This window comes from Macaca mulatta, chromosome 2 (genome assembly GCF_049350105.2).
Source record: "Macaca mulatta isolate MMU2019108-1 chromosome 2, T2T-MMU8v2.0, whole genome shotgun sequence".
Taxonomy (NCBI): domain Eukaryota; kingdom Metazoa; phylum Chordata; class Mammalia; order Primates; family Cercopithecidae; genus Macaca; species Macaca mulatta.
In genome coordinates, this window is record NC_133407.1 from 4,323,349 (window position 1) to 4,337,106 (window position 13,758).

The 13,758-nt window shown below is 36.2% G+C and overlaps 1 protein-coding gene across 5 annotated transcripts in view; it reads left to right on the forward strand.

Moving 5' to 3' along the window:
- The window catches only part of ATP13A3 (ATPase 13A3), a 90,600-nt gene that overhangs the window by 62,457 nt on the left and 14,385 nt on the right, over nt 1-13,758 (forward strand). For all 5 annotated transcript variants that reach the window (XM_015132530.3, XM_015132535.3, XM_015132534.3 and 2 more), the window contains 7 exons: nt 467-509; nt 601-710; nt 1,007-1,103; nt 1,863-1,935; nt 3,486-3,663; nt 5,240-5,427; nt 10,740-10,828. In XM_015132530.3, the coding sequence (XP_014988016.1) occupies nt 467-509; nt 601-710; nt 1,007-1,103; nt 1,863-1,935; nt 3,486-3,663; nt 5,240-5,427; nt 10,740-10,828 (778 nt within the window). The remainder of the gene's footprint in view (nt 1-466; nt 510-600; nt 711-1,006; nt 1,104-1,862; nt 1,936-3,485; nt 3,664-5,239; nt 5,428-10,739; nt 10,829-13,758) is intronic.

Here is a 13,758-nt window from a genome sequence, read left to right on the forward strand (position 1 = left end):
CTTTTTATTTAGCTAAAGTACAATAGCCACAGTTTTTTCTCCAGGTGCTACCTATGACTTCATTCTTTCGGGTGTTCTCTCTTGATAGAAGTGGCTAATCATTTTAGTAAACAGTTACGTTTCAGGTTATTAAGGGATAAATTTTTACTGATAACTTTAAAAGTAGCCATACTAAAGACTGTAGGCACAAGCACTTTGCTCTAAAGATGAGGAAATTGAGACACCAAAATGATTTGCCAATAATGTGACAGAAATAGGACAATAACCCAGCTCATTTCACTTGCGGTCTGGTGCTGTTTGCAAAGCAGCACACCTGTGTCCATTATAGTAAAAAGATTCAGTAGTTCCACTGGGGGAATCCTGGTGTGTTAGCTCTTTATAATACTGTAATAAAAAAATCTTAATAAGGTAAATGTTTTGTAGTTTAAGAAATTAATTAAAATCTTCACATTGTTTTGTTTCTTAGTTATTTTGTTGGGATGTGTGGTGATGGCGCAAATGATTGTGGCGTAAGTATAGTTTTTGTGATTTACTTTTGTAGTTCTTACTGTAGCCTAAATCATATTCACAAAACTTAACCAGTTGTCTTAAAATTATTAGGCTTTGAAGAGGGCACACGGAGGCATTTCCTTATCAGAGCTCGAAGCTTCAGTGGCATCTCCCTTTACCTCTAAAACTCCTAGTATTTCCTGTGTGCCAAACCTTATCAGGTAGTACAAATTAAAATTTTTCTCATCCCTTTTTCTCTTGCTCTAATAATACAGAAGAGAAAATTACAAAAAGTAATGTGAATTTGTTTAATATTAGCAGATTAGCACATTTGAGCTATAACTTATTAGTAACAGATTGATTTCTACTCCTCATTTAGTTTAGTTCTTTTGGTGGATATAAGCACTTTGTTGTAGCCATTGAATGTTGATGTTCATGTGTCAAGATAAAGTTGTGGTTTGGAAAAGGAGTTTAAAATGCTTTTATTCATATGCCAGTGTTTGATTTCTTTTCACAGGGAAGGCCGTGCTGCTTTAATAACTTCCTTCTGTGTGTTTAAATTTATGGCATTGTACAGCATTATCCAGTACTTCAGTGTGACTCTCCTGTATTCTGTGAGTATTAACCTTGTGTGCAGAGGTAACACTTGATGTGCACAGTAAATTAAGATGTTGAGTATATATGTTTGATTTTGAGTGCATCCATTAGTAATTGTTTATGTGGAGTAGTACCTATAAATTTACCTTCAATTTACTGTAGTTTGAGTAGCAGATTGAAAAAGTTAAAATGAGAAAAGATGTTTCAACAGTGGTTTGTTGAATTTGGGGAATGGTTTGCATTTGGAGAAAAAGTATAAACAGCAATGGCCACAGGTACCCTGTCAGATTTTATAATCAAAGTGTTCTGACATCCTAAAGACTCATGGTGACACTATCCCATTTTACCATTTGTAGAAAATATCAGAAGGGATGGTATTAGATGAGGATACTAATTTACAACGTTGAATATTTTGAGTAAATGTTAGTGTTTTCTTTTCGCCAAAAAACCATGTTGGCCAGGATGATCTCGTCTCTTGACCTCGTGATGTGCCGGCCTTGGCCTCCCAAAGTGCTGTTATTACAGGTGTGAGTCACGGTGCCCGGCCTATTGAACGAATTTTAAGGAGATGCCTTTTATACTAATATACTAAATCAAATATTTGTAAATGTATATTATAGTTAATTTCAGAGACACATATATTTCAATTTTTAAGCAGGTCCAAGTGTCATTTTTAAGTTGTCATTATTGGGAAAATCCAAACTATTAATAAAACCTGGGGACACTATAAAAATAATTCCAAAAACCTAATAATGTTTTTAAAATTACTTCTATAGATCTTAAGTAACCTAGGAGACTTCCAGTTTCTCTTCATTGATCTGGCAATCATTTTGGTAGTGGTATTTACAAGTGAGTATTTTGCTTTGCTATTAATTTTTAAAGTGTATGAAATTCTGATGTGACTTATTAAATTTTTGTAAATTTACATCAACAATTGTAACATAGCTCACACCTCTCCAGATTCCTTGTAAATATATTATTTTATTACCAGTTGTTTATATCTTGCCCCATTTTTTATTGTTCTGTCTCTATTGTTTTTTTTCCCTGAAATATTTGAAAATAAGTTTTGAGTCAGTATGCTCTTTTGCCTCTGACAATTTTAGTGTATATTTTCTAAAAGCAAAACCATTATTTTATATAACTAAATACAGTTGTGAAGATCAGGAAATTTAACATTGATATAATATTATCTGGTCCAAAACCCATATTCAGGTTTTGTCATTTGTCTCAACAATGTCCTTTATGCCTATTTTCCCGTAGTCTCCTAGATTAGAACAAAATATATCTTCAGACATTGCCAGATATTCCCTTGGGGTGCAAAATCCTCTGGTTGAGAACCACTTATCTTTAGTAGGTGATAAAACTAGTGAAAGTTTGATAGGGAGCAGGATTACAGCGTATCTTTTCACAAGGTGCTAGTTACAAAGGGAAAAATAGAAATTTCTTTTTTTTTTTTTTTTGAGACAGAGTCTGGCTCTGTCACCCAGGCTGGAGTGCAGTGGCACGATCTCGGCTCACTGCAACCTCCGCCTCCCGAGTCCCAGCAATTCTCCTGCCTCAGCCTCCTGAGTAGCTGGGATTACAGGTGCACACCACCATGCCTGGCTAATTTTTATATTTTTAGTAGAATCGGGGTTTCACCATGTTGGCCAGGCCAGTCTCTAACTCCTGACCTCAAGTGATCCGCCCACCTCGGCCTACCAAATGGCTGGGATTACAGGCGTGAGCCACTGTGCCCAGCTGAAAAATAGAAACTTTATAGTGGAAAACTTGTGTTGTATACCACCTGAATAAGTAATGAAAGCCTTGTTAAAAACTGTTTCTCCTATGTTTATATTTCTTCAAACATTGTTAATATCGTAAGAGGAAGAAGTATGTATTATTTTAACTAGTTTTGCAATTAAAGATTCAGAAAATAATGATCTCTTAAATATATGAGATGATCAACTTTGTAGTTATTGTGTTTATATTTAGTTTTACTATTTTTTTAATTTAAAATTATTTATTTATTTATTTATTTTGTAGAAATGGGGTTTCACTATGTTGCCCATGCTAGTCTCAAACTCCTGGGCTCAAGTGATCCTCCCACTATGGCCTCCCAAATTGCTGGGATTACAAGCATGAGCCACCATGCCTGGCCTAGTTTTACTTTTATTTGTTAATATTACTGTTGAATTTCAATAGAAATGTAAAAATTATTCCTGAGGCATTTTTCAAAAAGCCTACACTGTTTACTTTTACGGATTATCTAAATGTGACTTGGTTTTTGGAGATTTTTTATATTAAAGAATTGCTAGGCAAAAACAAATTTTTAAATTTCCTAAATGAATCTAGTTATGCCTTATGTAGTGACAGATGAATGTAGATACAAACCTTTCCTCTTTTTCTTTTCAATATAGTGAGTTTAAATCCTGCCTGGAAGGAACTTGTGGCACAAAGACCACCTTCGGGTCTTATATCTGGGGCCCTTCTCTTCTCCGTTTTGTCTCAGATTATCATCTGCATTGGATTTCAATCTTTGGGGTTTTTTTGGGTCAAGCAGCAACCTTGGTATGAAGTGTGGCATCCAAAATCAGAGTAAGTTGGTCAATCTGTGTAAAAATCTATATAAAATATGTGCAACATGTGTGGTATAAAAATGAGTTTAGAAGTTTATATAAAAGTTTGTGCCAGGTGCGGTGGCTCACACCTGTAGTCCCAGTACTTTGGGGAGGCCAAGGCAGGTAGATCACTTGAGACCAGGAGTTCGATCAGTTGAGACCAGGAGTTCGAGACCAGCCTGGTTAACATGACAAAACCCCGTCTCTACTAAAAATACAAAAATATTAGCCGGGCATGGTGGTGCCTGTCTGTAATCCCAGCAACTTGGGAGACTTGAAGCAGGAGAATCACTTGAACCTGGGAGGCAGAGGTTGCAGTGAGCCAAGAGATGGTTTTTTGAGACAAAGTTTGCATGCCGACTGCTTTAAACACTTGCATAATTTGGCCTGTATTTGCCTGTATGTCACGGTCACTCCTGTCTTTGGGAAGATGTTCAGGCAAAAACCTAATAATCACTACCAAGATGGGGATCTTAGATCAGTTTCTTAATTTGCTATTGAGCCTTACTTATCTGTAAAATAAGAAAGTTGGAATTAATCTCTGGGGCCTCTTCTAAACCCAGAGTGTTTTGTACTTCTAATCTCTCTTCCCCCAGTTTAGGAAATGGCATTTTGAAACTTATGGGGAAAAATAAATTAGGTGCATTTGCTATTTGTAGAGTGTAGAGTGCTCTGTAGATCACAAATTATAACATCATTTTAATTAAATGTGTTAATTTTGTAGAATTAAATTTTCAGGTGTAAACATTTATTTCTAGTTTGCTTGATTGAAGGGTATTATCTTTAAACATTTTAGAAGATTTTAAGAGATTTAACGTTACATTTTTTATGTGTGAATAAAAACACTGCACATGAAAAAAAGAAAAGAGGTGGAATTTTCTTGAGAATCTTTCCGTAGTTCACTTGCAGCATCATCTGTTAATGTTAATCACATTTTGTGAGCACTTACTTGCGTTTATAGTTAATGCTTCAGTAATGATCGTTGGGGACTTCTCATAATTAGTTGTTTGTGTGCCTCATGGTCCTGCCTACCTGAAAGTAGAAATGAGAGAGAGCCACAGCTGGAGAATACTGAGGGCCATCAAGCACTGGGGGCTTGCTAGGCATTTGCACAAGTCATCCTGCTAGTCCCCATGTCAACTTGTGATGTAGGTACCAACATTGACCAGCGAGGAGGTAGGCTCAGAGAGAGTAAATACTATTTCCTCAGTTCGCCCTGAAAAGTGATAGAGCTTGGGTCAAGCCCATTTTCTGTCTGCTTTTACTCTGCTAAAATTCCTGCCAAAATTAAAAAACTGAGGGGGCTTATTAAATATTTCTTACTTGATTCTAATTTTTTAAGTGATTGAGATGTCTGACTGAAGAGAAGACCCTTCATACTCTTTGTACCTGTTTTATATATCTTATTTTGATATTGTTGGACCTTTTGCTATAAATATCATCGTATTTCTGTTTGTTATGATAGTGATTCAGGGCAATTAAGGTAAGATTGGTTTCTTTTGGGAAATGAGTATTCTGTTTACTAATGCAAGCATTTTTTGCATGTGTTCTAGTGCTTGTAATGCAACCGGAAGCCTGCTTTGGAATTCTTCACACTTAGACAATGAAACCGAACTTGATGAACATAATATACAAAATTATGAAAATACCACAGTGTTTTTTATTTCCAGTTTTCAGTACCTCATAGTGGCAATTGCCTTTTCAAAAGGAAAACCCTTCAGGCAACCTTGCTACAAAAATTGTAAGTTTGGCATTTATTGTGATTTCCACCCTGCCTTGCCCCTTTAAAACTAATGTAGAAGAGAATAATTATAACTGTCTTTTCCACAGTAAACCAGATCTTCACAGATGGAATGAACTTAGTGATTTAGATGTTTACTCTTTTGTTTTACTTTCATTGGTAGTTGCCACCCTAAATTTAAAATTAAAGTCACCAGTGTTAAACACTGTTGTTTTTCACATCCTACTGCCTCTGGCTGCAGCTTTTATTTCTGCACCCCATTGCGGAGGGAGTTAGGATTGGAAGCAGAGACAGAGGTTCCTCAACCCATTGCGGAGGGAGTTAGGATTGGAAGCAGAGACAGAGGTTCCTCAACCCATTGTGGAGGGAATTAGGATTGGAAGCAGAGACAGAGGTTCCTCAACCCATTGCGGAGGGAGTTAGGATTGGAAGCAGAGACAGAGGTTCCTCAGTTGGAACAGTAGGTATTACACTTTCCCCCGGGGCAGTCTGCACAGCATCAGCCATCTTCTTCATTTCCGACACTGGTATGGCCTGTGTTCACCTCTGGGATTCTTCATTTCTAGTATCTTTGCATGCTATTGAAGAAAGGGCCATTCAGCACAGGCTGAAGGGGGGCCTGTGCCCTTGTGGACTTGTCTATGGCAGTAGAATATACCATTTTGATTGATCAAAATTAGAGTTTATGGAAAAAATCAGTTACTACATATAAATTGCCAATTAAAAAAATTAAGAATACACTAATATATGGAACAACTTTTAGACTTCTGCAGTATCTTGGAGCGAATAGCAATTATTCTTTTGCTGTAGTTATGACGAGGTGGCAGTGTTCTAGTTGGCAAGATGCCAGGTCACAGGTATCGGTATGTCATAGGAGTCACAACTGTTAGCGTCTCTGTCTCTCATATTAGCATTTATAAGGCATTTTCTCATACGTTATCTTATTTGTCACTTCTACCCTGTTGGTTTGTAGGGCAAGTTTTATTACTTTATATTTTGGACAGGTAAGATTAAAATCTGATCTTACTGGTAATTTTTCCTTTATTTGCCCCCTTTTTGGAACTTATGTTTCTTATTTTAAAAATTACTATATTATTACTTATTTATTAGTTATATATTGCTATATAACTATACTAATGACTGTTACTAAGAACTGTAAAAAATAACTATTTAAAAAATAACTGTTATTATTTATTAGTTATATATTGCTGTATAACCATACTAATAACTATGTTACTAAGAACTGTATTAGAACCATGCTATGGGATGAAAAACCTTCCATAGAAGATTTGCCATGGTATTTCTAAAAGGATTTTTTACTACCGATAACTTATTATAAGGTGAATTTAATCATTAACATTGGTATACGTTCTATTTTTAGTTCAACATTTTTAAATTTCAAGGAAATATTGAACACATTTAAGGGTAGCTAAAAACATCTATGAAAAAACATTGCTTTTTTTTTTTTTTATTTGAAGAAAACTGGTATTCATACTGGTTTGCAAGCAAGACAGCTATATCAAGAAAGTTAATTTTAGAGATCTACCCTATCCACACTGTTACAATTAAAAAAGAGAAAGGCAGAATATTAGTTGCCTGTTTCTAAAAATGCATCTTCTATATGTTTGGAAAACTTTTTTAAAAAGGGTTAAGAAATTTTGTATTCTTGTTTAATTTCCAATTTACTAGAATAAAGAACACTGTTGTTGGCCACTGGATGATTTAAAAATGTATTATTATATTTAGCAGAAATACAAGCATAAAACTTGATTGCCTTTCCTATAATCAGCTTGTGTACTTCTCTCAGTGGGTAAACAGAAGCACTTTCTGTTATAAAACATGCCTTCTGAAAAGCACAAAAGGAGCAGTACAGTTGATGCAGACGTTCTGCTAGTTTTCACGTCTTGTCTGTTTGTCACGGGAGTCCATGCAGAGTCCTTTGCTAGGACCTGCCAGTTGTTGCTCTCTATAAATGGTGTGTAATGTATTAAATGTATTTTGAAATTATATTTTTAAGAATTAATCTCATCCTTAGGCATTTAAGGAACTCTCTTTTGAGTTTTTTCCTTGCTTGTACTGGTTCACTTTCAATCTAAATTAAACTTAACTTCAGTCTGTTTGGTTCCCTATTTTCAACTTGAGCTTCCCAGTTAACGTTTTCTCATTCAGCTGCTTTCATTTCAAGGGTCGTGATATGCACTTAATTCTTAACACTCTCCTTTAGACATGATTTCTTGGATTTGGCTTCAATTTTTAATGCAGTTTCTTGTTGGATCAGCCCTACAGTTTATTGCTTGTGCTACCTAATCCCTTTGTCTGTCTATGAAGGCATTACTCCTGAATTGCCAGTATCTTTCCTATTCAGGGCTTGTGTATCTTTTTCCTATTCATCTAGCATGCCTAAATTGGTTGAAGCAGTTCAGATACCTAGAGGCCCTACAGAATAAGGTGACCTTTTAAAGACATAACTGGATAAGGGAGAGCGATAGGGATAAAAAGGCTTAAGATTTGTGGCTGTAGGTTAGTTCTAGTTATTGTTTGGGGAAGGAACAAAGAGATATATATTAGGGATGAATATTGTATGTGTGTCTACCTTATTTCAGAGTCACTAAGGAGAATATGAAGGAAATCCTTTCTGGTACCTTATTTTGATGCCATAGTCCCTCGGTGGGATCTGGGATCATGAACAGCACATCATATGTTGCCACAAGCTGAAAAATATTTCATAATAACTTCAATTTAATGTTGCTATGTACTTTGAATACTTAAAAATCTACTATTTCCTACAGAATCCTTATATCCCCATTTTATAGATAAAATAATTTGACTGTAAATGACTTGTTCAGATTCACATAGCTTTGTGGAAGAGTCAATCTAAAACAATCTAAATCCCTGGCCTGCAATCACCAGTGACACACAATTTGTTTTGATATCTGTCTTCTGGTGAAGAATGTTTATTTTACACTTTAGTATAATTATTAAGCCATTGCTTATAATGCTAGGAGAATCTAGGAGCTGAGAGCATAGTCTACAAGAAATTCATACCTCTCTAAAGTGAATACCTAATTCTTCTATTCTTGGTTGAAATCCTTATTGATTTTAAAATTTGGTATGATTATATGTCTACCAGCCATCCTTCTCCCCTGTCACTTAGTGTCTTTTTTGAATAGTGCCTTTTTTTTTTTTCCTCCAGGCTAAACAAAGATAGATTCAGTTACTTATTTTCTCTTTCACATGGAAATCTTGGCAGATTTTTAGAGGTGGGATCCAAGAGGTGGCTGTGGGAGAGACATGAAAATTTGAGAAACAAACATTGTTTAGGTAGATGTAAAGACGTTTCTGTGCTTGAGTAAGTTATTTTATTTTATTGTTTTGCCAACAACGCACATGTCAAGAACCAGGTGTAAATCTGCTGTGGTTTGAAAACTGCAATCGGATTTGAAAAACATGCAATATGGGTATTACTTCATTGAAATTCTTTTTTAGTCTCTGTGTTTCTCTCTGCCATTTATATTCTGACCATTGCTTTTTGTACTTTTTCTGATTTTGTCTTTTTTCTTTTCTGTTTCTATATACTTCCAACCACCACTTTCTAAACACTTTTTCCTTATCTGACCATAACTACTTAAGTGACCATAGAACTTATTTGATACTTTAGTTGCTGCGTTTGTGAAACAGGATGTCACATTTCCTATTTACAGTGTAGTGGAATTGCTTTTTACACAATATGAGTCCCACCTTTTTTTTTTTTTTTTTTTTTTTTTTTGAGATGGAGTCTCGCCCTGTCACCCAGGCTAGATAGAGTACAGTGGTGTGATCTCGGCTCACTGCCAGCTCCACCTCCCGTGTTCATGCCATTCTCCTGCCTTAGCCTACCAAGTAGCTGGGACTACAGGCACCCGCCACCATGCCCAGCTAATTTTTTATATTTTTAGTAGAGACAGGGTTTCACCGTGTTAGCCAGGATGGTCTCAATATCCTGACCTCATGATCCGCCCGCCTCGGCCTCCCAAAGTGCTGGGATTATAGGCGTGAGCCACCACGCCCGGCCCCGTGTTTTTTTTAATCCTTTTGGTCAGTGGCTCATAGTAAAAAAAGTGTCTCCACTTTTGGTATAAGTGTTCGTGTAAGTTTCAGCTTAAGCTACTAAAACTATGTATATATACCCCTACACACTGGTATATATAAACATAAAAATGATTAATATATAGTATAGTTTCCGTAGAATGGTAAATATTTACCTGTAGTTTTGAATTGATATTAACGAAGTTTATATTTACAAATAACTTCCACGTTTAAACGTAGCACTGAGACCCTTCATTTCCAGTCAGTAGAAGGAGAGTGACTTCTTTACCCAGTCTGGAGGCTTTGTGGTAAAGTTTTTGTATGTGGTCTTAGGAAAGTTTAAGTCTGAAATGGAGTTCAAATAGGAACTTGTAAATAAATGTCCAGATCAAAGGAAAACGGGAAAAAGTTTGGGCTATCAATATAATTAAGACATTTTGGAGCCATTTTTATGGCTTATTATTATATAAGTATATGCTTATATACATGCATGTATATGTGTGTATGTACACACTTAAGAAAATGGCCATGAGCAAGCAGTTTGGTTTTTGAGTTAGAAAAGTGAGACAAAGTACTACTGGGTGGATTTGCTGTTCCCAGCTCCCATAGCAAGCCATAAGGTCAGCCCACTTTGAAAAACAGTAGATCAACTCAGTCTCTTGGCTTTTGGCTTTTTCTGTGAAAACATTTTCACAGTGTAAATCAGTGAAAAAATGGGATTCACTTAACTAGAAATATATTCACATTTAGGTTAGAATGCCTCTGTTTAGGATTAAGACATACCTAATACTGAAAATAAATGTTGTTCAGCATTTTTACAATCAATAGTAATTGTCATTGAATACATGTTTTAAATGATAATCTCATTTTGCCACACATAGTTTAGTCTCTTGTTTGTACATTATATATTGACTTTACTATCTTACAAAGTAGCTATCAATTTGGGCAACATGCAAATGTCCATGAAGGTCTGAGTCTTATTTTTTTAAGTGCTGATTATTTTCTGAAGTATTTTTACGGTTAAAGCTAATGGAGTTTAAATATAACATCACATCGTGTATATGAATCTTTTGGGTGCCCTGGACTCGTACTCTAGGAAATAACAGAGCACATACTTTATTTCATCAACTGAAGTGAAAGTATTCAAAACCAGATTTAGAAATGATAGTATGCCAGTTGTTATTGGATACCTTTTTATACAAAGGAATTTCCTAATTTACTTGTTTTACTTTTACTTTCTTTTCCAGATTTTTTTGTTTTTTCTGTGATTTTTTTATATGTTTTTATATTATTCATCATGTTGTATCCAGTTGCCTCTGTTGACCAGGTTCTTCAGGTAAGACTTAAGCACATCATTTGTTTGGGGAAAAAGACTAACCTGTATACATTTCTTTTTTTCCAGAATCTCTTCTTTTTATATATTCTATTATAAGTATATGTCTAGTAGAATTGCTTTTTACACAATATGAGTCCCACCTTTTTTTTTTTTTTTTTTGAGATGGAGTCTCAAAAAAAGATGCTGTTATATTAACTCAAAGATACTCTACAAAGAATAAAGAACCTAATTAAAATAGCAGCTTTTATTAGCTATACCTGTTTAATCTCTGCTTCTGGTTCCATTTTCATTTGTCTGCAAACAAATTAAATAGCCCTTGGTCTTTAAAAACAAAAAAGCGTTGATCCTGGTACCTGTTACTCCTCTCTTCTCTACCATCTGCTTCTTGAGTAGTCTGCACATGCTCCCTTTTGTTTTTTGGCCATTTAGTTCTTCATTCTTTTCATTAAAAACTTTCTGAGTAATGAAATACTTGTTTTTCTTACAAAAGAATATGTGCACATATTTAAGTTGTTAACTGTAATTAAAAAATGATAAAGAAATAACACCCTGAGTGTATCATCCAGCCTAAAGAAATGAACATTACCTGAGCACAAGTCAGTGACAAAAGAAAACAAAAAAAGGTATCATTGCCAATCAATAAGGCACTCTCATGTACCTGTTTTGATGATTTTCCCTGTCATTCCCTGTTTTCATTATACACTTACCGTGTATGTTTGCAGTCATAAAAGATAGTTTTGTGTGCTCTTGAACTTTATGAAAATGTTAACTTGTTCCCCTTTTTCTGTGACTTGCATTCTCCCATCAACATTGTTTGTTGATACGTGTATTTTATTTTCACTGCTTTATAGTATACATCTCCCATCAACATTGTTTGTTGATACGGGTATTTTATTTTCACTGCTTTGTAGTATACAGTTGCAGGAATATATTAAATTCATGTCTTCATCCTCTGTGGGTAAATATTTACTGAACATACCGCTGCTATGAACATATTTTTCATGTCGTTCAGTGTGTGGGGGTAAGTAGTAGTGTGCCAGAGCGGAGTGGACATATTTTTCATGTCGTTCAGTGTGTGGGGGTAAGTAGTAGTGTGCCAGAGCGGAGTGGACATATGTTTCATGTCGTTCAGTGTGTGGGGGTAAGTAGTAGTGTGCCAGAGCGGAGTGGACATGTTTCATGTCGTTCAGTGTGTGGGGGTAAGTAGTAGTGTGCCAGAGCGGAGTGGGAGTGGTTTACCCAGGGACAAGCAGTGAGACAGTGGTGCGATGCTGCAGAGAATTCGAAAAAGTAATGAAGCCCAGTAGAAGTCCATCTGCTTTTTAAATATTGCCATGTGCTGGTAATTGCAAACACTTCCAGTGGTAGTATACTCCTTCCACTAGTACCCCTGGCAAACCACTTGGGACAGAAGTTTCCTCTGGTGAATCTGGTATCATGATGAGCATGTACTGCTCTTCAGCTACCATGTGGCAAGTTGTTTTCCAAAGTGATTGTGTCAGTCATCCATCAGGGTTTGACATCCTGTTGTTTCATATCATTGCCAACACTTTGTCTTGTCTAGTGGGTGTAAAATGTTATATCATGATGGTTTTACTTTGCCAATTAACTTTACTAATGGAGTTGAGCATTTTTTCATATGTTTAATGGCCATTTTTATTTTCTCTGTGAACTGCCTATTCATGTCTTTGGCCAATATTTTCTACTAGGATGTTGCCTTTTTTTAAACTTAGTTTTCAGAGTTCTTAATGTATTATGTTTGACTGTATAGTGATAAATATCTTCTCCCAGTTTGTGGCTTGTCTTTTTACTTTGTTTATAATATCTGTTTTTAAAAAACAAATTTATAATCTGACAAGGCAAATTTATTAATTTCTTTGTTTGTTCCTTGTGTCTCAGTTTGGCAGACTTGTCCATCTCAGAGTTATAAAGATACTCTCACATTTGGTCTTTAATCCATCTGGAATTAATTTTATGTATAGCTTTTGAATAGGGATCATATTTCTTTTTCTTTTTTTCTCTTACATATACCCATTTGTTTCAGCAATTGCTTATTGAAGTTTGTCTTTTCCCACTGATATTCAGTGATACCTTTGTCCTATATCAGCTTCCTTCCTTCCTTCCTTCCTTCCTTCCTTCCTTCCTTCCTTCCTTCCTTCCTTCCTTCCCTCCCTCCCTCCCTCCCTCCCTCCCTCCCTCCCTCCCTCCCTCCCTCCCTCTCTCCCTGCCTTCCTGCCTTCCTGCCTTCCTGCCTTCCTGCCTTCCTTCTCTCACCCAGGCTAGAGTGCAGTGATATGATCTCAGCTCACTGTGGCCTCAACCTCCTGGGCTCAAGTGGTCCTCCCACCGCAGCCTCCTGGGTAGCTAGGACCACAGGTGTGTGCCACCACACCCAGCAGATTTTAAAATTTTTTGTAATAAAAATTGTAATGGAGTTTCACGGTGTTGCCCAGTCTGGCCCCCAACTCCTGGGCTCAAGTGATCCTCCTGCCTCGGCCTCTGAAAGTGTTAAGATTATAGGCATGAGCCGTGGTGTCTGGCCACAGTTTTGCATATATATAACTAATAGTGTTTTAGGGACTCCATATTTTGTTCTTTAGTTCTCTTTATTTATGCCAGTACTATATTGTCCATGTTGACCATGACTTTATAAGAAATCTTGATATATGGTTGGGTAGGACTCCTACCCCCACATACATTGTTGTTCATCATGACCTTTTTTGGCTGTGCTTGAGTTTTTCTTCTTCTTCTTCCTTTTTTATTTTTATTTTGTGTGTGTGTGTGTGACAGAATCTGGCTCTGGTGCCCAGGCTGGAGTGCAGCCCACTGCAACCTTCGTTTCTCGGATTCAAGTGATTCTCCTGCCTCAGCCTCCCGAGTAACTGGCACCTGCCACCATGCCTGGCTCTAATTTTTTCTATTTTTAGTAG